This window comes from Siphateles boraxobius, unplaced genomic scaffold, assembly GCF_051911475.1.
Source record: "Siphateles boraxobius isolate OS27281-9 unplaced genomic scaffold, OSU_SipBor_1 22, whole genome shotgun sequence".
Taxonomy (NCBI): Eukaryota; Metazoa; Chordata; class Actinopteri; order Cypriniformes; family Leuciscidae; genus Siphateles; species Siphateles boraxobius.
The window spans coordinates 17,853,087-17,874,173 of record NW_027508833.1 but is presented as its reverse complement, the minus strand read 5'-3'; the positions used below and the strand labels follow the sequence as shown (position 1 = coordinate 17,874,173).

At 38.0% G+C, this 21,087-nt stretch overlaps 1 protein-coding gene across 1 annotated transcript; it reads left to right on the top strand.

Moving 5' to 3' along the window:
- Window positions 1-1,988: 1,988 nt before the first annotated feature.
- Window positions 1,989-20,694, top strand: zranb1b (zinc finger, RAN-binding domain containing 1b). The gene is made up of 10 exons (XM_077238926.1): window positions 1,989-2,486; window positions 5,103-6,069; window positions 7,196-7,383; window positions 7,475-7,628; window positions 11,392-11,463; window positions 12,779-12,977; window positions 13,568-13,688; window positions 14,838-14,967; window positions 17,460-17,689; window positions 19,281-20,694. Exons 2-10 carry the CDS (start codon window positions 5,223-5,225, stop codon window positions 19,497-19,499), a joined length of 2,160 nt encoding a protein of 719 aa, XP_077095041.1. The 5' UTR covers window positions 1,989-2,486; window positions 5,103-5,222; the 3' UTR covers window positions 19,500-20,694.
- The last annotated feature ends 393 nt before the right edge of the window (window positions 20,695-21,087 follow it).

The following is a 21,087-nucleotide window of genomic DNA, read 5'->3' as shown; positions in this document are numbered from 1 at the left end:
TGCAAAATCAGGCCAAAAAGTCTTAAAATATACAACTACTTCCTTGATGATAATAAAAAATCTCACTTATTTTCTCTAATCCTTCTCAGAATATACATTTTTCCACCTCTCCTTACAAAAAATACCATAGCAGTACAATGGTACAGTAATGATAGCTGATGATAATATTGTACATTAAAACAGATAAAGTCACAAAGAACAGCGCTATAAAACAATATTTTAATATTTCTGCTTATATTATTTGTTTAATATTAAAATCTTAAAACGTTTATGTGTTTAACATTTTAAAACTAATTCAAAATAAAAGTACCGTAAAATCATACAGAAACAATAATATATATTTTTAAATGATTTACTGGCATAAACTGTTGGACTATTATTATTATTATTATTATTATTATCATTCACCTTGTTTTCGAATAAATAATCACCAAATCCTCAGTAAACACCGCATCGTGGGTGTGTATTGATGGTGCAGGCAGGTGCATTCTCAATTTACTTGATAACTAGCAGCTACCGGCTTATTCACGGGTCATTTCGAGTTACATTTCATTTAAAGTTCATTTCGTTGACGTGACCAAAAAGATGATTTCGGAGTGAATAAACTGTGTCCTTTCATACATAATCCGTACATTTTCACCACTTTTAGAAGCCATCAGGCCCATTGCGCAAAGAGCGCTTGTTAAACCGTTAAACCCAAACACCAGCCAATCACAGCGACGTGGAGGCACTGCCTCCTCTCACGTGACTTGTCGTCTACATCTTTGACGTTTCTCAACTTCGCATTCCAGCCACGCTTTGGAACATAAAGCAAGGAGGGGGAAATAAGAATTCAAAGGAAGTCGTTTTCCGCTGAGAACGTCTTCCAGTCTGCCTTTGCTGTCTATTATTCGCGGTCGAGTTGGGACCGGTTGGGAGTCGAGACCATAGACAGGCCGAGACGCGCCGCTAGAGGTTTGATATTGACGCCGAACGCCATTGGTTCTCGCGTGTCACGTGACCGACGCATTAACAGAGAAGATTATGACATAAAATAAAAAATTGTCATTGTAAGGAAAATTTAGAGGGGAAACATTTTTAATAGTTACTAGTTATGAAAATAACTGTACAGTGTAAATATCCTATAATATATATTAATATAATTATATATATATATATATATATATATATATATATATATATATATATATATATATATATATTGCGTAAATATATATTTATATATCATATGTAATAAAGTGTAATATAAATATAACTATAAAACATCTCATTGCTTTTCTCGTTTTCTATTCTGGGATGAATTTTGAATCTTGTTGCAGTAGTTTATTGAAACCACTGGATGGCGACAAAGTTACGCTTTACTACTGATGCAACACTGTTTTTCTCTAGATTTATAGAATATATTATATTCTATAGAAATATTCTTCTAAAATCGAAACATAATAATCAACGGGGGAGGGGGGGGGTATGTGATTTCACTGACTATGACTAACCTAACCCTAACTAATAATAGACATAATGTACTCTAAATAAATGTTATTGACACAAATAATCAGAAGATATAAAAAATGTTGGAATAAATAATACTATTGTATTTTGTATTCTAAAGCTAACAGTCTTTACTTTATAAAACGAATACATTGATAATGGACAAAAGCATCTACTAAATAAATTAGTAAATGGAACTAATTGTTCAGCTAAAACTGTGCCCGACATTTATTGTTTTAACATAAAAGAGCTTCACGCAGAACAATCTAACGGCCCTGGAGCTATATAGTAAACTCTTTTATTTTTGTTAGCATTGACAAACTGCCCTTATGTCACTGCAGATGATGCTGCGGTAGATCTTTCTGAAACGATGACATCATCCCACTGGTCTCGGCAGGGGAGCCGAACACACGAAACACACTCCATGTTGGCTCCAATCCAGAGTGAAATCTAATATTCCACCCTGGTATTTTTAGAGCCAACATGGCGGACGAAGAGTTACAGTTTCCTGGTTGTTATTGCTCATGAAGGAAGTATGCCGTGAAGCCCTTTAACGAAAGAAATGCGCCCTCATTGGTTTCCACGGTGTTTACGGAGGCAGAGCCAATCATATGTGCCAGCTGATCCAGGTGATATCCCTCCTACCAGTATCTCCGGAGTAGGTTTATTTTGGTTTACCCCCCGCTCCTGTGCCGCCGCCATTAAAGCCAGTTAGTATTGGTAACATCGGCAACAGATATGGGAATTCCGGTGTTGAAAACCTTTTAAAACCCGCTTTGATCCGAAGATCGCGGTGGTGTTTGGGGTTTCAGAGGAAGGGAGAGGAATAACATGGGTGTTCGGACGCAGAATCGCTCTGCTGTCGCGGTAGATTGTCGGTGCTGAGCTGGATTTGGACCCGATCGGATTGGGTTTCGGTAGGACAGTCGTTCGGTTTGCAGGAGGGCGAACTCGGGAACGGCAGTGTTTGCAAACTGAAGTGTGGAGTGCAAAGACAGGTAAGGGCCTTTATATTTCTGTGGGAGGGGGAAAATCACTGTAACAGTATATGCAACAGGGCACATTCATGCATATTATCTTTTAGTTTCCTAATGCTCGGGTAGCTATAATTTACATAAATATTTATTTATTTATTTATTTATTTTATGGTGATTTATTTTTAAGGAAGTGAAAATGTCAACAGACAGTGTAGCTTACAGTCTGAGTAGAAGTCAGCTGTATGTGTTTATTTACAGTGCCGATACCAACACAAGAGCTTTATTTATGGTGTTGTTGTAGTTCGGGTAAAATCGACACCTCGGTGGGGAATTCCGAAGCGAGCCGAGAATGTTTACAATGCATCAGCGCGGAGTTTCTAGTGATACATTTGAGCTGTATACATTTGAACTTGATACATTGTAGTGGCGGAAATGCTTCTTACATTCCATTTACATCGCCCGTTATAGAAAAAAAATCTTCTCACCGTTATAGCCAGATTTCCTGTCGTTGTAACAACAAGAGGTATGTGATATATGCCTATCTAGACAGCATTTGTGCGGGTTCAGTATTGCGTCTTGCATTTTGACAGCTCACTATCCAGTCTGACAGATTCTGACCCTTTGAAAACATTGAACCTACAGGCTACAACCAATAGGCCCATTGTTGTGAACTTTTAAATGTTTGTTTTTGACCAAATGTGGGGCATGAAAAGTAGAGCTAAATGTAATATAAAAGAGGCAATTACCATAGTTGTTGTTCTTGATGAATGATGATAATACCATGTTTTTATGGACGTGCCATGGTTATAATAACCTGGTTTTCTTTGACTTCCATGTACATTATTTGGCATAGTAAGTTACCGGTCAAAAGTTTGGAAATATGACTATTTTTTGAAAGAAGTGTGTTGTGCTCATCAAGCCTGGATTTATTTGATCAAAAATAAAGAAAAAACAGTAATGGTGTGAAATATTATTACAATATAAATGAATGGTTTTCTATTTGAATATACTTTAAAATATAATTTATTCCTGTGATGCAAAGCTTAATTTTCTGCATCTTTACTCCTGGCTTCAGTGTCACATGATCCTTCAGAAATCATTCTAATATGCTGAATTATTATCGATGTTGGAAACAGTTGGTCTAAACTTTTGACCGGTACTGTATATGTGAATTATTCAGTACCACACTATTACCATCTTCATAACGTCACTGTACCATGTTACCACAATAGGACAAATTTGTCAGGGAAATCTAGGTCATCGTGATTGATGACCCCCCCTTTTTTTTAAGCAAATGTTAATAACCAAAATCTAATCCAATAACCAAATGAGAGTGTAGGAATGTAGGTCAAAGGATGTGACCGTTTGCCCCAGTGAGCTGGATTCATCTCTGTTGTAACCCACCTGTTGGTAATGACTCAGGAATAATCCAGAGTCCTGAACAACTTTCCGGTCTAAAAAGCCTTTCAGAAAAAATGTATTGTGCTCGTTTTTATTACAGCAGCAAATGTAAAGATTAAGGTCACTCACATAGAGGGAGGGGAAAAGACAAAAGACAGACATTTGTGTCTGTTACTATATAAAGAGACATGGAGAAAAGCACAGAATGTACATACTGTCACGGGTGTCATCATGATTTATGCTGATATACATTATTTAAATCAAGTGCATGGTAGTTTATAATAGTCGGTAAAAAAAAAGGATATTTTAGGACAAATGCAAAACGTTACTGCATGGTAACATCTTTACCTAGTAATTTAGAAAAAAACATTGTATTTAATTGTTAACAACTGTATATAGTGGGGTCCAAAAATGTAAAACAACATTGAAAACATGGCATTCATGATTTTGACAAATTTATAATAAAGAAAGGTTAAATGTCAAAATCTCCTGGACTATTTCTAGGTCACTAATCAAATGTAATCAAATTTGTGACATCAACCATGTAACTCATCTGTTCAAAAGGTCTATTGGAGCACAAGATGCTCTTGGAACATTCTCAAATCAGGTTTTTTATTCTTAACTCGTGAATTAAATCAAATTATATGAAAAGTGGAAAACCAGTGGGACAAACCAAATAGTATTCAAACTAAAGTTTGGGGTCGGTACATTTTTTTAAAAAATCTCACCAAGGCTGCATTTATTTAAAAAGTATAGTTAAAAAAGTGTTTTTAAAAAAAACTATTTAAAATAACTATTTTCTATTTAAATATATTTTAAAATGTAATTTATTCCTGCAATGACAAAGCTGAATTTCCTCCTTCAAAATTATTATCATCAGCTCTGGATACAGTTGTGCTGCTTAATATTTTGAATATAGAATTATAGAATTGTTATGTAACAAAGTAAAAGTATTTACTGTTACATTTGATAAATTTAATGCATCCTTGCTGAATAAAAATGATTAATTCCTTTAAAAATACTTACTGACCTCAAATATATATATATATATATATATATATATATTTTTTTTTTTTTTTTTTTGCTGTTGTTGATAATAAAAAAATTATTATAATTTCACTCATGATCTTGGATCTTTTGGAGCCCAATGTATTTCAAATATTTTCCTATTACTGTTGATCAGCATAGTTCGTTTCCCAGCCAGAAGTAAAATTTGCCTGTCTGTGATTATTGCAGGAGAAGCTGGAGGCGCTGTGACTGTGAGGAAGTGAAAGCAGGTGAAGAACGGAGGACCGGCGGGCGGAGGGGAGGGAGGGGGGGGTGGGCGATCAGCTGGTGTGACCGGTGCGAGCGAGGATGACAGATTTTGGCTTGAAGTGGAGCTGCGAGTACTGCACCTACGAGAACTGGCCGTCCGCCATCAAATGCACCATGTGTCGGGCCCCAAGGCACAACGCGCCCATCATCACCGAGGAACCCTTCAAGAGCAGCTCCAGCCTGGACCCCCAGCTCTGCACCACCCAGGGGGGCTCCACTCTGCTCATCTGCCCCGACTCCAGCGCCCGACCCCGGGTACGGATCGCAGATGAGCTTCCCGAGACCAGCAGCAAATGGTCCTGCCGCATGTGCACCTACCTGAACTGGCCTCGCGCCATCCGCTGCACGCAGTGCCTCAGTCAGAGGCAGCAGGGCTCAAAACAGGGTCCGCTTAGTCCGTCGGAAGCCCCCCAGACTTCAGACTCGGGCTCCAGACCCTCCCCAGTCACCTCGGATCCCTGCGAGGAGTACAACGACCGGAATCGGCTCAACATGCACGCGCAGCGATGGCCGTGCTCAGTTTGCACCTACGAGAACTGGCCAAAGAGTCTCCGGTGTGTGGTGTGCGACCACCCCAAACCCAGCAGTACACCCGAGCCGCCCCAACAAGATTCAGAGGCGGAGAGCGCCACGTCCCCGTCGATAGTAAACGAACAGGAGCGGGATAACGTAAGGACAGCGGGGGGAGGCTGGGGGAGCGGGGGTCTCCGGGGCAGGCAGAGGAAACTCTCTCCCCCTATGTGTAAAGGGCAAGCAGAGGTGAAGATCGAGCTGGCGTCTGGAGCAGTGGGCAGCGATAATGAGCAGGAGGCAGACTTTAAAAAACTCAAACAGATCCGGAACAGGATGAGGAGAAGCGACTGGCTCTTCCTGAACGCCTGCTCTGGTGAGAAATGAGCCCCATTAGTGGGAGATACAGTTTCCCCAAATTGTATTTAGCCACATTTTAAAAGTGTCTGAAAGTCATTGCGTTAGATGGAGTGTCTGTATCAGCACTCAAATGCTGCAGGATCTTTTCTCTTCACTTTCTACCTTGCTCAATGTATTTTAATCAGCTGGGGGGGGGGGGTTTAATTTAAAAAAAAATTTAAGATATGGTAACACTTTTACAATAAGATCTAATTTTAACATTAATGGTAGAATGTTTTTACAGCATTTATTAATCTGTTAATAATGTCAGTTAATACAAATATGATTGTCCATTGTTCATGTTAGTGCATTAACAGATACAACTTTTGTTTTTAAAAATTAACATTGACTAAGATCAAAGGAATAGTTCACTTCAAAATGAAAATATTGTCATCATTTATTCACCCTCAAGTTGTTTCAAACCTGTATGAATTTCTTTCTTCTGCTGAACACAAATGAAGATATTTTGAAGAATGTCGGTAACCAAACAGTTGATGGACGCCATTGACTATGGAAGTCCAATACTATGGAAGTCAATGGTCCATCAACATTTTGGCTACCTCCATTCGTCAAAATATCTTCATTTGTGTTCAGCAGAAGAAAGAAATTCATACAGGTTTGAAACAACTTGAGGTTGAATAAATTACTACAAACTTTTAATTTTTAATTGAACTATTCCTTTAATTAATGCTCTGGTCTAGGAGCATTGTTCATTATTAGTTGATGTTAACTAATGTAGTTTACTAGTGTTAACAAATGAGAGCGTAATGTAAAGTGTTACATTAAAGTGTTACGTAATGTAAATGCGGCTTAACTGTAATGTGAAGTGGAAATTAAAAGCTGAATCTTTTGATATCAGCTGGTATCAAACCTTTATTATCATCACTGGTTTGATACAAGCTGACTTTTTTTCTCTCTCGTGGACTCTGCTACTTCTGTCTGCTCTCTTGCATCAAAGTATGAAATCAATGATCTCTAAAGCATCATCATTGTCTTCTGGGAAATTCCTGTTGCTCCTATAGATCTGATGGGAATTGAACATGAAAGAGTTGGTTGTCAAAGCGGAAATCAACTCGCTCATATGTAACGCACACTTTCATCAGGTGTAGTCGAGGGAGATCTGGCCGCTGTGGAGGCGTACAAGTCATCAAGTGGTGATATCGCACGTCAGCTGACCTCAGACGAGGTGCGGATTCTCAACCGCCCGTCTGCGTTTGACGCTGGTTTCACGCTGGTGCATCTGGCCATCCGTTTCCAAAGACAGGACATGCTCGCGGTGCTGCTCACGGAGGTCAGAGTTTTACACGCGTATGTGGGGGTCAAGTGAGGTCAAAACAGAATTAGTCTTACAAAATGATTGTTTGTTTGCAAATGTATTCCAGGTGTCTCAGCAGACGGCAAAATGTATACCAGCTCTGGTGTGTCCTGAGTTGACAGAACAGATCCGCAGAGAGGTGGCGGCAGCACTTCACAGGCGCAAAGGAGAATTCCCCTGTTACTTCTTCACTGACCTCGTCACCTTCACATTACCAGCAGGTGATCACTCGCAAACCTCCCGCCCTGGGATCTCACGCTTTTACACCACATGGGTCACAGAGACCTATTCAGAGTGGGCCGATTTTAACTTTTACTCTAAAAAACACTAACAATGATTCTCGCTACCAAAAATATCACAGTTTTATTGTGCACTCTGGATGGATTTAACAGACTAAGTTAAATAAATCAATGTATAATGAAATTATTAAATTAATCATAGAATGCTGTAGTAAATAAATACAAGTATAATGAAATACAAGTATAAAAACGGTCAATCAAGCTTTCGTAATTTTTTTTTTGCGCTGTTCAAAATGGCCAAGAGTATTCAAAGGAATAGTTCAGAGTGTTCAAATGAAAATTCTGTCATCATTTTCTCACCCTCAAGTTGTTTCACACCGGTATTACCGAGATTCTTCAAAATATCTTCCTTTGTGTTCAGCAGAAGAAAGAAATTCATACAGGTTTGAAACAACTTGAGGTTGTGTAAATGATGACAAGATTTTCATTTTTAAGTGATCTATTGCTTTAAGGACATTCCCCTTATATAACATTAGAAAGAATAACGAACATAGTTAAAGATGAAAATGACTCCATTACAATTTACAAGTCATTAATTCCAATACGACTTGAGTCCTTAGAGTACATTAGAGTATCTTTTTTTAACAGTACTAATTATTTTACTTGTACTTGGTGGTGATGGCGCAGTGGATAAGACACATGCCTTTGGTGTGAGAGACCCGGGTTCGAATCCACTGTGAGACACCAATGTGTCCCTGAGCAAGACACTTAACCCCTAGTTGCTCCAGAGGCGTGCGACTTCTGACATGTATAGCAATTGTAAGTCGCTTTGGATAAAAGCGTCAGCTAAATGAATAAATGTAAATGTACTGAATATAGGCTCGAAGATGCACTAGTGCTCAACACCTAAGAGACCAGGCTTGTGCAAAATTCAGAATTGAATTGACTCCTAAAATTCCAATTCCATTCTTGAATTTGAATTGATGTCAAAAACAGGATCTAGAATTACAATTCGAATTTGAATTAAAGGAAGCAGAATTGCAATTCAAAACAAATTCTAAGAAATTCATATAGATATTTTAAGTGAAGTGTTTAACAATGAAGCTTTACAGTATATGTCAGATATGATTGCTCTAGTCACAGAACAAATAATTAAGTTTGATTTATTGTAATTATAATTTTGTGGAACATGATAGAACATGACTCAGAACATGACTCCCAGAATTACTTTAGTAAATCTTTAGAAAAAAAAAAAACTATTTTAGGTGGATATTTGTTTTTATTTATATATATATATATATATATATATATAGAACAAAATGTATGCAGGGTTGAGGAGTGAGTTAACTGTAATGAAATTATGTTATTGAATTACAAAATGAATGTAATTGTATTTAGTTGTATTACTGAGGTAAAATGTGTAATTTAATTAGTTACTAATCAAATTAAAAGGAAATTGATTTACATTGATAAAGTAATCCAAATAAAATAATCCAAACAACATTTATAATGGGTAACTTATAACAGTAAGCAATTACATTTCCAAAGTAACCTTCCTAACGCTGAATGTATGTGAGATTCAACATATTCTTTCTGTTGTGTGACTAGGGTGACCACCCGTCACGCTTTGTGTTGTACCGCACAGCATTTTCACCCCTTGTCCCTCACGTCGCATATTGAGAACAGTTGTTTTTAATTATCATATTAAGAAAATGTGCATGCGTTCTTTTGCCTTTTTAAGAAAGCATTTTATTTATTCTTTTTGCGCCATAGTTTTTCACCTATATTTAACAGCGCTTCGTCAGAAGTACAAATACAACAGCCGTTTTTAAAATCATATCCAATGGTTGAAAAGAAAGGAGTAAACACGGTCACTAGTAGGTTGTCAATCAAAATGTTGAGCGGTGATTCGTTCATGTGTTCCCTGTCAGAAAACAAATGGATAATTTGGTAAATTAAAATTTTAATTTAACAGAATTTATCAACTTATTGCCTGCTGTAGTTGTTTTAATTCACATCCTTTCTAAAAATATGAAAGTGTTTGGTGTAATATATTCTTAATATATAAGGCTGTCAATAAACTAATTTCATGTTGTTTTATATTTTATTTGTTCATTATTTATTTTGTTGGATTTTAGTTGGACTTAGTCAGAACTGTTTCAAAAATAGTGATCTGCATGATGCCTGCTGCCTTGCTCAGTGATGTTGAATTTAAATGGCAAGTAAAATAAAGACATGTTATGTTACATTGTGATGTAATTGTGTTGTCTGGAAGGGACTAAATAAAAAAGTATTTTTATCAGCTGAAATGCAGAATACAAATGTTTTTAAGTTAAATGGACATTATATAACAGTTTCAGGTTATGTTTTAGTGTTGGTAACATGTCCCACATCGTCCCACATTTGGTTTGTTTGATTGTGGTCACCCTATGTGCGACTGAGTAGAATTTCTTTGAATTGCCATGAATTTAATTCCACTTCCTGTCATTCCAATTCAAATTCAACTTCCTGTGGGGCAGAGTCAATTCAATACAAATTCCAATTAATGAATTGAATGGAGGACAATTCTGAAATTCTGAATTTTGCACAAGCCTGTAAGAGACATGCGAGGGAAAAACAATAAACGATTGATTTGTGAGGAGAGCAATAACATGTTTATTTTCTAAAATCAAAATGAAACTGAACATTCCAATATTGCAATAAATCAAAGTCGACAGCTCATTCTCAGTTTAGCTCAAGTGCTCAAAAAGGGCATGGTAAACCAATACCCTTCAAAAAGGTCTCTTCAGTATGATGGATAATTAGTTCCGATTGCAGTCATGTCCTCGTCTCATATATGAAGCACCTGCGATTCAGCAACTACCTGCTAATGCACTCATATTTGCACAAGTAGCCTTGTTGACAAGTTTGTGTTAATAAGGGTAAAACGCACAAGATATAGTACCTTCAATGCCCACCTTCTTTTGCAGCTACATAAAAAGTTGTGTGCCATGCAAAATCAGAAATGGTCTAATTATTGGGCGATATGAGGGTCCGTTGGTCTACTATTAGATAAAGCATAACGGCAACTTGGATCACGCTTGCCTTGATAATCAATCCCATTACAGCCTTGACATCATTGAATTTCTTTCAGAGTTGTGTGACAGTCATTCACTGTTTGCATATACCATAGAAATGAATGAGAAGTCTCATGAACTGAATCATATCTGTCGCGCAATTGTCCTTGACTTCTCTTATAAAACAGAATTTTTTTGGTGTAAACTCTAAAAATAGATCAATCAAAATAAATGTTGAAAATTAGCCGACTGGCTGTTGATTCATTAAATAATAAGCCATTTACCCTCAAAAGAAGTTTATTCAGCATAGTGAAGCCTCTCCTCCATAGACATCCATTAAAAAACTTCCTATGGTCTCCTTTTTACCACAGCTTTAGCAGGCGTTGTGCTGTGTTATGTTATAAGCTGTTATACAAGTATGTTATATGTTTTATAAGTGGCTTTGGCAAAATGCATCAAGTAATTGCATTACTCATCACAAATATAATGGTTTAAAGAGTGCATATGCTTATTTAAAAATGTAGTCAAGTAGAGTAAAAGTTGCTATTATCTATCTAATTATATTTACTTAAATACTTTACAGGAAAACTATTTAAAAGTATGTTTAAAAGTGGAATAAAAATCCACAATATGTCCCATTTTACAAACCGTAGGGTTGTAACTGAAAAATATTTATATTTTTTTCAAAGATATTGAAGACCTTCCCCCAAATGTTCAAGAAAAACTGTTCGATGAGGTTCTGGATCGAGATGTGCAAAAAGGTAAAGTGATTTTTTTTTTTAAATTTGCATTTATTTTATACCTTAAAAATGGGCACCAAATAAATAATGGGCAACAAATAAAACTTTTGAGTCTGAAGCCTGGAACACACCAAGCGCACCAAGCGTTTTGTGCGTCGGCCGAAGTTTTCTCTGAAATTGGTCAGTTGAAAAGTCAGCTGAAATTGGTCCTCGTCGGCTTTTTTTCAGCCAAATCGGCATCGGGCTGTCGGTAAGAGAGAGAACTCTGATTGGCTGTTCAGCTTAGTGAACGAGTTAGTGCACAAGAATAATAGCAAAACGGTGAGCAAAGAAGTCAAAACGGTACAGATAGAAGGCTGTTCCAATGTTATGTCATCTTTCTTGAGTGTTCCTTGGTGAATATTTCAATATTAACATGAGCGGAGTGGAATAAAGAAAGTGTTTAGCAGGATTGATATTCAAAACGGTAAGCACGCACTGCTTTGTTTATGGTTTGTGTATCTACAGTCTGCAGCGTCGGTTTCCCTTTTTGATTGATAAATAGAGTTCATTTACACGCAGGCGCAGAACACACATGCTAGCTGACTGTCGGCTGTAGTTCTCTCGGTGTGTTCAAGTGCAGCTTTTTTTCCCCGACGCAGGCGGCGCAAGGCGACAACACAGTCGGCTTTCAACAGCGTTAGTTCGTCGGCGTTGGCTTGGTGTATTCCAGGATTAATATGTGTTGCTCAAAAGAAAATCTAAATCAGTGCTTCTCAACTAGTTTTACTTCAGGACCGTGTCTTGAAATTCAATTATTGTGCGCTCTGGTCAGCACAACATTGGCCTTGTTTGCAAGTTAACCTGTATTTAATACAAATTGGGTCAAATGTTCTTTTACCATGCATAGTTTTGTTTATATTTATTGAAGATGTAACTCAAGCTATCCACGTTGGCATCTAATTTAACTAGCTTCTACCAAGTTAACAGTGTGCCAAGATATTGTAAAGTTTGGCTGCACAACCTTTAACACTTTTGAACACTAACATCAAAAGATATGGGAATGTTTTTATTTTCATTTTATTTTAAATCAGCTTATTTGCTGTCCTAATGATCCACAATTATACGGTTAGTTGAATTCAATTTTTTTACATTTAGTATTGTTCCAGATCAGAAAAAGACCTTCATCCTGTTTTTGGGTTGCGACCCACCAGTTGAGAAGAAACTGATCTAGAAAATGCCTTAGCTGGTCTATTTCTGTTGCATCCCTGAAGATCTGCTGGCAGCTAGCAGAAACAAAATGTATCATTAGATGTGCAAAGAAACGGGTTGAGAAAAGGATGTATTCTGTGTTCAGAGCTGGAAGAAGAGTCTCCCATCATTAACTGGTCTCTGGAGTTGGGCACGCGTCTGGACAGCCGGCTGTATGCTCTGTGGAACCGAACCGCGGGAGATTGCCTTCTGGATTCTGTGCTACAGGCCACATGGGGAATTTACGACAAAGATTCAGTCCTTAGAAAGAGCCTCAACGATAGCTTACACGACTGCTCTCACTGGTAAGACAGGAAATTAGTAGGCTGGGTTTACATTAAAGGTGCAGTAAACACTGATGATATTTGAAATCAACCCAAACAAACACACCCCTCCCTTCATTTCTCCGCTCCCAAAATGGATGTCTCTTCATCATAGCTGAAGCAAAGCAAAATAATGTTTCTTGAGAAATAATGCGAAATTCTCAGTCATGCTGCTGATTGGCTCACTATTTCCTCCCCATAATGAGTGGACACGCCCCCTGTTGCTGATTGGCTCACTATTTCTTCCCCATCATGAGTGGACAGGCCCCCTGCTGCTGATTGGCTCACTATTTCCTCCCCCATCATGAGTGGACATGCCCTCTGCTGCTGATTGGCTCAATATTTCCTCCCCATCATGAGTGGACACGCCCCCTACCTCTGATTGGCTACAAGTGTGTTGTGCTGCTCGGTTTGATCCACTCTCAACAGTGCTTCTCAGAAATTGCTTACTGCACCTTTAACCATCCAGAACACCCTAGTATTGTTTTGCATGGGCAGCATCATGCATGTTTTCATCAGCAAATCGGTAATCCTGTGGATTTCATCCCAGATATAATGTGTGTGTATTCCAGGTTCTATACGCGCTGGAAAGAGTGGGAATCCTGGTATTCCCAGAGCTTTGGTTTGCATTTCTCTCTGCGGGAGGAGCAGTGGCAGGAGGACTGGGCGTTTATACTATCATTAGCTAGTCAGGTAAACAACCAGATTTACTGCTGCTGATAGATGCAGGAAAAACATTAATATTTCACCACCACCTACTGAGATACCTGCAGTTGACTCATACAGAAACGCACACATACAGACACACATCCCACACCGAGGGGATGAGGGCTGGATTTTTCCATTATTTTGTCATTTCCATACAGCTTTTTGGACAGGTTCATTGTGCTTGAAGCCAACATGAAATCAGAACTCACCCTATTCACTTTGGTAATACACATTTGTGGTTTTAATGTGAACGATTCATCAGTGCATGTTATTCTGAAGGAACAGAACGTTTTCCTTTGTAAGCTTTCATCGAGATGTAAAAACCCACTCCAGCTTTTCCAACCCATTGTTCTTTTTGGCTGCTTCAAGTGGATCATTGAATATCCTTTTTCACTGGGAAATATGCCAAATAGTGACAACAAAATGGGTTGCAAACAGGGCAATTTTTATATTAAAAATATAATAAAAAAAAAAGTGATTATTTAAATGAAGTTAAACGAGAAAGACGTTATTTTTTTAATCATTAAGTTTTTGTCACCATTTCTGAACAAGCTTATGAGTAGGCAATATGCACAACAAGGTTACATCATATCTTTTCTTTTAGTTGAAAACATAAAACAATGTGTGTAAACAAAACAAAAAATACAGAACAAAATCATTTAGGCTCAAGCAGAGAGAACGAAAAAACCCATTAATGAAGCAGCGTGCGCCATTTGGAATGTAAAATCAGTGAAGATTGGCCACCAGGATGCACATATATAGGCGTGTTTATATTATTTCACATGTTGAGAAAATCAAGAATATCCACTTGTTTGGGTGAAAGTTGGCTCCTCAGTCTGATAACAATAAGTCCGGCTGCAGAGAAAACGCGTTCCGCCTACACAGTCAGACATCGCAGGGACACAAAGATAACGGTGTGCCAACGAAGTTTGTGTTTTCTGTTCTTAATTTTTCAAATAATTATTTCAAATGGAATATTCCACTATTCGTGCACACCCCTATTTGCAAATGGCGTTTCACGTCGATTTATATTATTCGTAATGAACCATATGATTGAGGTTTCCCTAGTAAAGCAAATAAGTTTATTGTTATTACAGTTTTTCTCTGTCTCTGTCTTGTTTCATCTGCCTGCAGCCGGGTGCGAGTTTAGAGCAGACGCACGTGTTTGTTTTGGCACACATCCTTCGGAGGCCCATCATAGTGTACGGTGTGAAATATTACAAGAGCTTCAGAGGAGAGACGCTTGGATACACACGCTTTCAGGGTGAGCTGTCTTTAAGCACGTTACACTATCGTGTAGATATTACAATGTTGTTTGTTCGGTTTTCCATAGCTATTTCTCATATCAATGACCAATATACAGGTCCTTCTCAAAAAATTAGCATATTGTGATAAAGTTCATTATTTTCCATAATGTAATGATAAAAATTAAACTTTCATATATTTTAGATTCATTGCACACCAACTGAAATATTTCAGGTCTTTTATTGTTTTAATACTGATGATTTTGGCATACGGCTCATGAAAACCCAAAATTCCTATCTCAAAAAATGTGCATATTTCATCCGACCAATAAAAGAAGTGTTTTTTTAATACAAAAAAGTCAACCTTCAAATAATTATGTTCAGGGTTGCACTCAATACTTGGTCGGGAATCCTTTTGCAGAAATGACTGCTTCAATGCGGCGTGGCATGGAGGCAATCAGCCTGTGGCACTGCTGAGGTGTTATGGAGGCCCAGGATGCTTCGATAGCGGCCTTAAGCTCATCCAGAGTGTTGGGTCTTGCGTCTCTCAACTTTCTCTTCCCAATATCCCACAGATTCTCTATGGCAGGCCAATTGAGCACAGTAATAACATGGTCAGTAAACCATTTACCAGTGGTTTTGGCACTGTGAGCAGGTGCCAGGTCATGCTGAAAAATGAAATCTTCATCTCCATAAAGCTTTTCAGCAGATGGAAGCATGAAGTGCTCCAAAATCTCCTGATAGCTAGCTGCATTGACCCTTCCCTTGATAAAACACAGTGGACCAACACCAGCAGCTGACATGGCACCCCAGACCATCACTGACTGTGGGTACTTGACACTGGTCTACAGGCATTTTGGCATTTCCTTCTCCCCAGTCTTCCGCCAGACTCAAAATTTGCTTTCATCCGAAAAAAGTACTTTGGACCACTGAGCAACAGTCCAGTGCTGCTTCTCTGTAGCCCAGGTCAGGCGCTTCTGCCGCTGTTTCTGGTTCAAAAGTGGCTTGATCTGGGGAATGCGGCACCTGTAGCCCATTTCCTGCACACACCTGTGCACGGTGGCTCTGGATGTTTCTACTCCAGACTCACTCCACTGCTTCCGCAGGTCCCCCAAGGTCTGGAATCGGTCCTTCTCCACAATCTTCCTCAGGGTCCGGTCACCTCTTCTCGTTGTGCAGCGTTTTTTGCATCACTTTTTCCTTCCCACAGACTTCCCACTGAGGTGCCTTGATACAGCACTCTGGGAACAGCCTATTTGTTCAGAAATTTCTTTCTCTGTCTTACCCTCTTGCTTGAGGGTGTCAATGATGGCCTTCTGGACAGCAGTCAGGTCGGCAGTCTTACCCATGATTGCGGTTTTGAGTAATGAAACAGGCTGGGAGTTTTTAAAAGCCTCAGGAATCTTTTGCAGGTGTTTAGAGTTAATTAGTTGATTCAGATGATTAGGTTAATAGCTCGTTTAGAGACCCTTTTCATGATATGCTAATTTTTTGAGACAGGAATTTTGGGTTTTCATGAGCTGTATGCCAAAATCATCAGTATTAAAACAATAAAAGACCTGAAATATTTCAGTTGGTGTGCAATGAATCTAAAATATATGAAAGTTTAATTTTTATCATTACATTATGGAAAATAATTAACTTTATCACAATATGCTAATTTTTTGAGAAGGACCTGTAATTAAACTTTCTGGTAATCAAACTTTCTGTTTATTCCCCACAAAAATATTAAACTGCACAACTGTTTTCAATATTGATAATAATCAGAAATGTTTCTCAAGCAGCAATTATAAGAATGATTTCTGAAGGATCATGTGACACTGAAGACTGGGGTAATGATGTTGAAAATTCAGATTTGATCACAGGAATTAATTACATATTCAAATAAAAAAAAAACAGTTATTTTAAGTTGTAATAAAAGTTTTTACAGCTTTTTTGATGAAATAAAAGCTGCTTTTGTGATCATAAGAAACTTTTCAAAAACATGAAAAAATATAACCGACATTGTGTATATATATATATATATATATATATATATATATTTATATATATATATATATTTATATATATAATTAGAGCTGTGAAATCATTTAATCGCAATAAATAGTATGTAACATTAAAGTGTGTGTTTGTGTGTGCGTTAAACTAATTTAAAAACTCTACAAATGGCCGAATCTCATCTACATAATTGACTTGGTTGATGTGTGGTGTTGTTCTAGTTATAAAGATTCTGTCACTGCACATGTCTAAGGATTATATTAATTGTATCAGTGTTCACAGTAATGATTAGTGTGAGCACATTAGCATTATTCTGTGGGCTGTTTGACTACGCCGGCCAAGAATTGTGTGATTTATTATATCAGCCACTGGCAGGCTGTTATTGCTACTATAATGACAAAACTGCCAGCAGAAACAATCAATATATCTCTGTCAACACTCGACTGACTTCAAACACAGTGTTTGTGTTTGGGGTCAGTCACACAGAGTTTGTGTAATTACTGTTTTCTTGTAGGTGTGTATCTGCCTCTGTTATGGGAGCAGAGTTTCTGCTGGAAGAGCCCTATCGCTCTGGGTTACACACGTGGACACTTTTCTGCCTTGGTTGCCATGGAGAACGATGGCTACGATAATCGAGGTGCGGGCGCCAACCTGAACACCGACGATGATGTCACTGTCACTTTCCTGCCGTTGGTTGACAGCGAGCGAAAGCTGTTGCACATCCATTTTCTGTCTGCACAAGAGGTGAGAACCGCTCTGCTGACATGAAAACACTCTAGACCATGAATATTTAAGAGGCGTTATGGCCTGTTCACACTGCGTCAGAATTTTGGATACCTTTATCGGCAGAAAAATAATAATTGTTATATAGCTCAACACGGTTAATATCTTGTGTTCTGGATTCGCCGTGAGTCACGTTTGTACCTTGTTCCTCCACCTCAACACTATACTGTCAAGTTGCAAACATTGCATAAGAAAGAGCTTTATTTGTAGCAACTGTAATACAGCATTTTCTCCACCATACAATATATTTTAAAGTTAATTTCATGCCATTTAGCAACACAAGTCATCCAGCTTTTATTAATATGATATTCTAACATCGTTATAGCTTTCTGCAATGTGCAACAAGTGTCTCATAGCAGCCACCGAGTGAACGCACAGAGTAACGTTATAATTTTCAACACACTCAAATGAATTATTTGATTTATAAGATTTATTTATCATCATTTTGCCCAAGTGAAACAGCGCTGCGTTACTCCACAATTTTAATTCGTTGAATAAAGTGATCTGTAGGAGTAGTAATTCCGCACTTTTATTAGAATGAAATAAAATAATGTGAATTTAAGCATCATGGGTAATGTATTTTTTCACCACAAAGTCCACTGTTAAACACAATATTTCACCACAAAGTCCACTGTTAAACACAATATTTTTTAAAATAAGTTGAAATAATGTTGAAATAATAAGTTGAAATAATGCTGATGGCTTCAATGGAAGCAAATGCCATTGATTAACAACCTCCTAGCTCACAGTTTATAAGTCATTGTTAAAAATCAGTTTCCCTATGGAGAAAATGAATGGCGTTTGAATGGCCAATCACAACGGCAGCTTTTAAACAGGTTCCAAAGGTTACAAATAGAGTGATGCAGGCATGACATCACTTTGTAGGCCAATCGGCAGTTAGCATCACGCTGGGTCACTCGAGAAAAACCCAATAGGATTTTTCCATAGGCTTTTGGATTATTGCTAAAAACAAGCTCTGTGATCAACAAAAGTTTATGATACTTACATGTTGTGTCCATCAAGATACTTTTCACAGATGAACACAACTTTTATGAAGTTTGAAGCCTAAATGCAGTCGCCAGGAGTAAAAAGCTAAAGGTAGGCTATAAATGAACTACACCACGGTCCCATGACTTCAAAGTCACCATCAAAAAGCTTTCGGTTTTTATCTAAAAACATTTTCCCAGAAAGTTTGAGTTAGACTAGTTTATAAGAACACAGTTACAGTATAAGCATAACAACGCTGTAAAAACGGACTGAGTTTACCTGTTCGGCGTGATGATGTTTAATCTCCTTGACAGCCTGTGTAGTCCCATTAACAAAACATGTAAGTAGCATAAACTTTTGTTGATCACAGAGCTTGTTTTTAGTGATAATCCAAAAGCCTATGGAAAAATCCTATTGGGTTTTTGTTGAGGCAACCAGCATGATGTTACCTGCCGATTGGCCAACAAAGTGACATCATACCTGCACCACTCTATTTGGAACCTGTTTAAAAGCTGCTGATGTACCTTGACAAGCTCTCTGATTGGTTACTGTGTGCGTCCGTCAGATGGGGACAGAGGAGCAGCAGGAGCGCATGTTGAGGCAGTGGATGGACTGCTGTGTGACGGAAGGGGGGGTTTTGGTGGCCATGCAGAAGAGCTCGAGGAGGCGGAACCACCCGCTTGTCACTCAAATGGTCGAGAAGTGGCTGGACGGTTATCGGCAGCTTGCCGCTTGTCCAACTCTTTCTGACGGAGAGGAAGAAGAGGACGACGAAGACGAGTGAACAAACGAACAGTTGGCATCACTTGACACTACAACACAGCCCTCTTGCGTTCCCCCACATACTGAAACACACACCTTTAGCCCCAGCCGGACGACAAACCCGAGGTTTCCTTTTTCGTTTTTTGTCACTAATGCGACAAATAATTTGGGTTTGTTGCAAAATAAAGGAATGCAATCATGATTGTATTTGCCTTTACAGAGTAGGCCTATGTTCTTTGCTTTCGTTTGTGTCTTGTTTTTGATTTGCCGTTGCAATGCTTGTAGTGATTTAACGAAAAAGAAGTGGAAGGAATAGGAAAGAAAATTGCAGCAATTTAAGCCCCCTTTTTTTTAATGTCTGGTTCTGTTTGTAACGGAACCGACGCAGATGTCTACTTTTATTTGTGTAGTGTGACTCTAGACTGAGATTACTAAAACATTATTCACTACACGCGTTTAACAAGCGTTATCTATGAATCACATGCACGACTGTCACGATTGCTTTTCTAAATAAAACGGTCGGTTCTCCGGTCCTCACTCGAACGTTACGAGGAGAACGCAAGTGGACATTTCAACTCGATTTCTAACAGATTTTCTGTATTTATCTGTATAATAGTTTGTGAGCCACAGAAATGAATGCTTTTCCACTCACATCTTGTTGTCCCATCTTTAAACTGTACTGCAAACGTGAACGCTGCGCGGAAAGAAGAGGCATGTTTTTGTTTACTGTGTCCGTTGGATGAGATTTCATGCCATTTTGCGAAGGAAGCATTATTTCAGCTCTTCTTTAAATTTGGTCCGTTCACTCTTTCAGTTGTGTATTTGTGTGTGACGTTTGTCTTCTGTGAAATGTCTGGCTACAGGTTTTCAGTGCACGTTTTTTCCACTTGGTTTCCAAACCTTCGTCATCGCATTCAAAGACTTGATGTAAACCAAAGTGAACATTCAGAGAGATCTGTGGGGTGTTTTTGCAGTGCTAATATAACCGGTTAACTGTCTTTGTTTTCCCGTTCTCATCTCCTCCTGTATTTGTGTCCAGTCCTTTTCACATATTGCATCCTCATGTTTTATTTTCTTTTTTAAATTATGTGATAGTTCTGCTACACTATGGTATATTTGATATATAAGGTGGAGACCAAATTTGGTGATATTGAAGACCTAAGTGTTTTGAATGTCCAACTATGAAACTATTATAAAACTTTGAAACAAAACAAAAAGTGTGATTTTCTACAGACAAACAACACTTAACCATAATGAGATGTATGCTTATTGAAGCTATTCTATTTTATTGTTGCAATAGCAAATTCATTGCTATAGCCTACTTGCTATGTAAAGTGTAATGTTTTAGACTATTTACTTTCACAGTGTGGGCAGTATACTAATACTGAAAGAGGTTATTTTGAAAAACCAAAACAGTATGCCAAAGAATTGCACATCAAACAGTGTGGTGCTAGAATATTATGGTGATTGTTTAGCAACATAGAGCCTGTTAAAACAATGCATGCATCCTTCATTAAATCTCTTTTTACTGGGTTTCTACCACTTTTCACCAATGTCTTTTTCAGTGGATGTTCATTTTAAAAATTAGCAGGGACAGATTTCAATTTATA

Excerpts from the sequence above, each read along its gene's own strand:
- zranb1b (XM_077238926.1), top strand. The coding sequence starts at position 5,223 with ATGACAGATTTTGGCTTGAAGTGGAGCTGCGAGTACTGCACCTACGAG. Across the intron at positions 11,464-12,778 it reads GGATCGAGATGTGCAAAAAG|AGCTGGAAGAAGAGTCTCCC; the intron begins GTAAAGTGATTT and ends TTCTGTGTTCAG. Across the intron at positions 17,690-19,280 it reads ATTTTCTGTCTGCACAAGAG|ATGGGGACAGAGGAGCAGCA; the intron begins GTGAGAACCGCT and ends TGCGTCCGTCAG.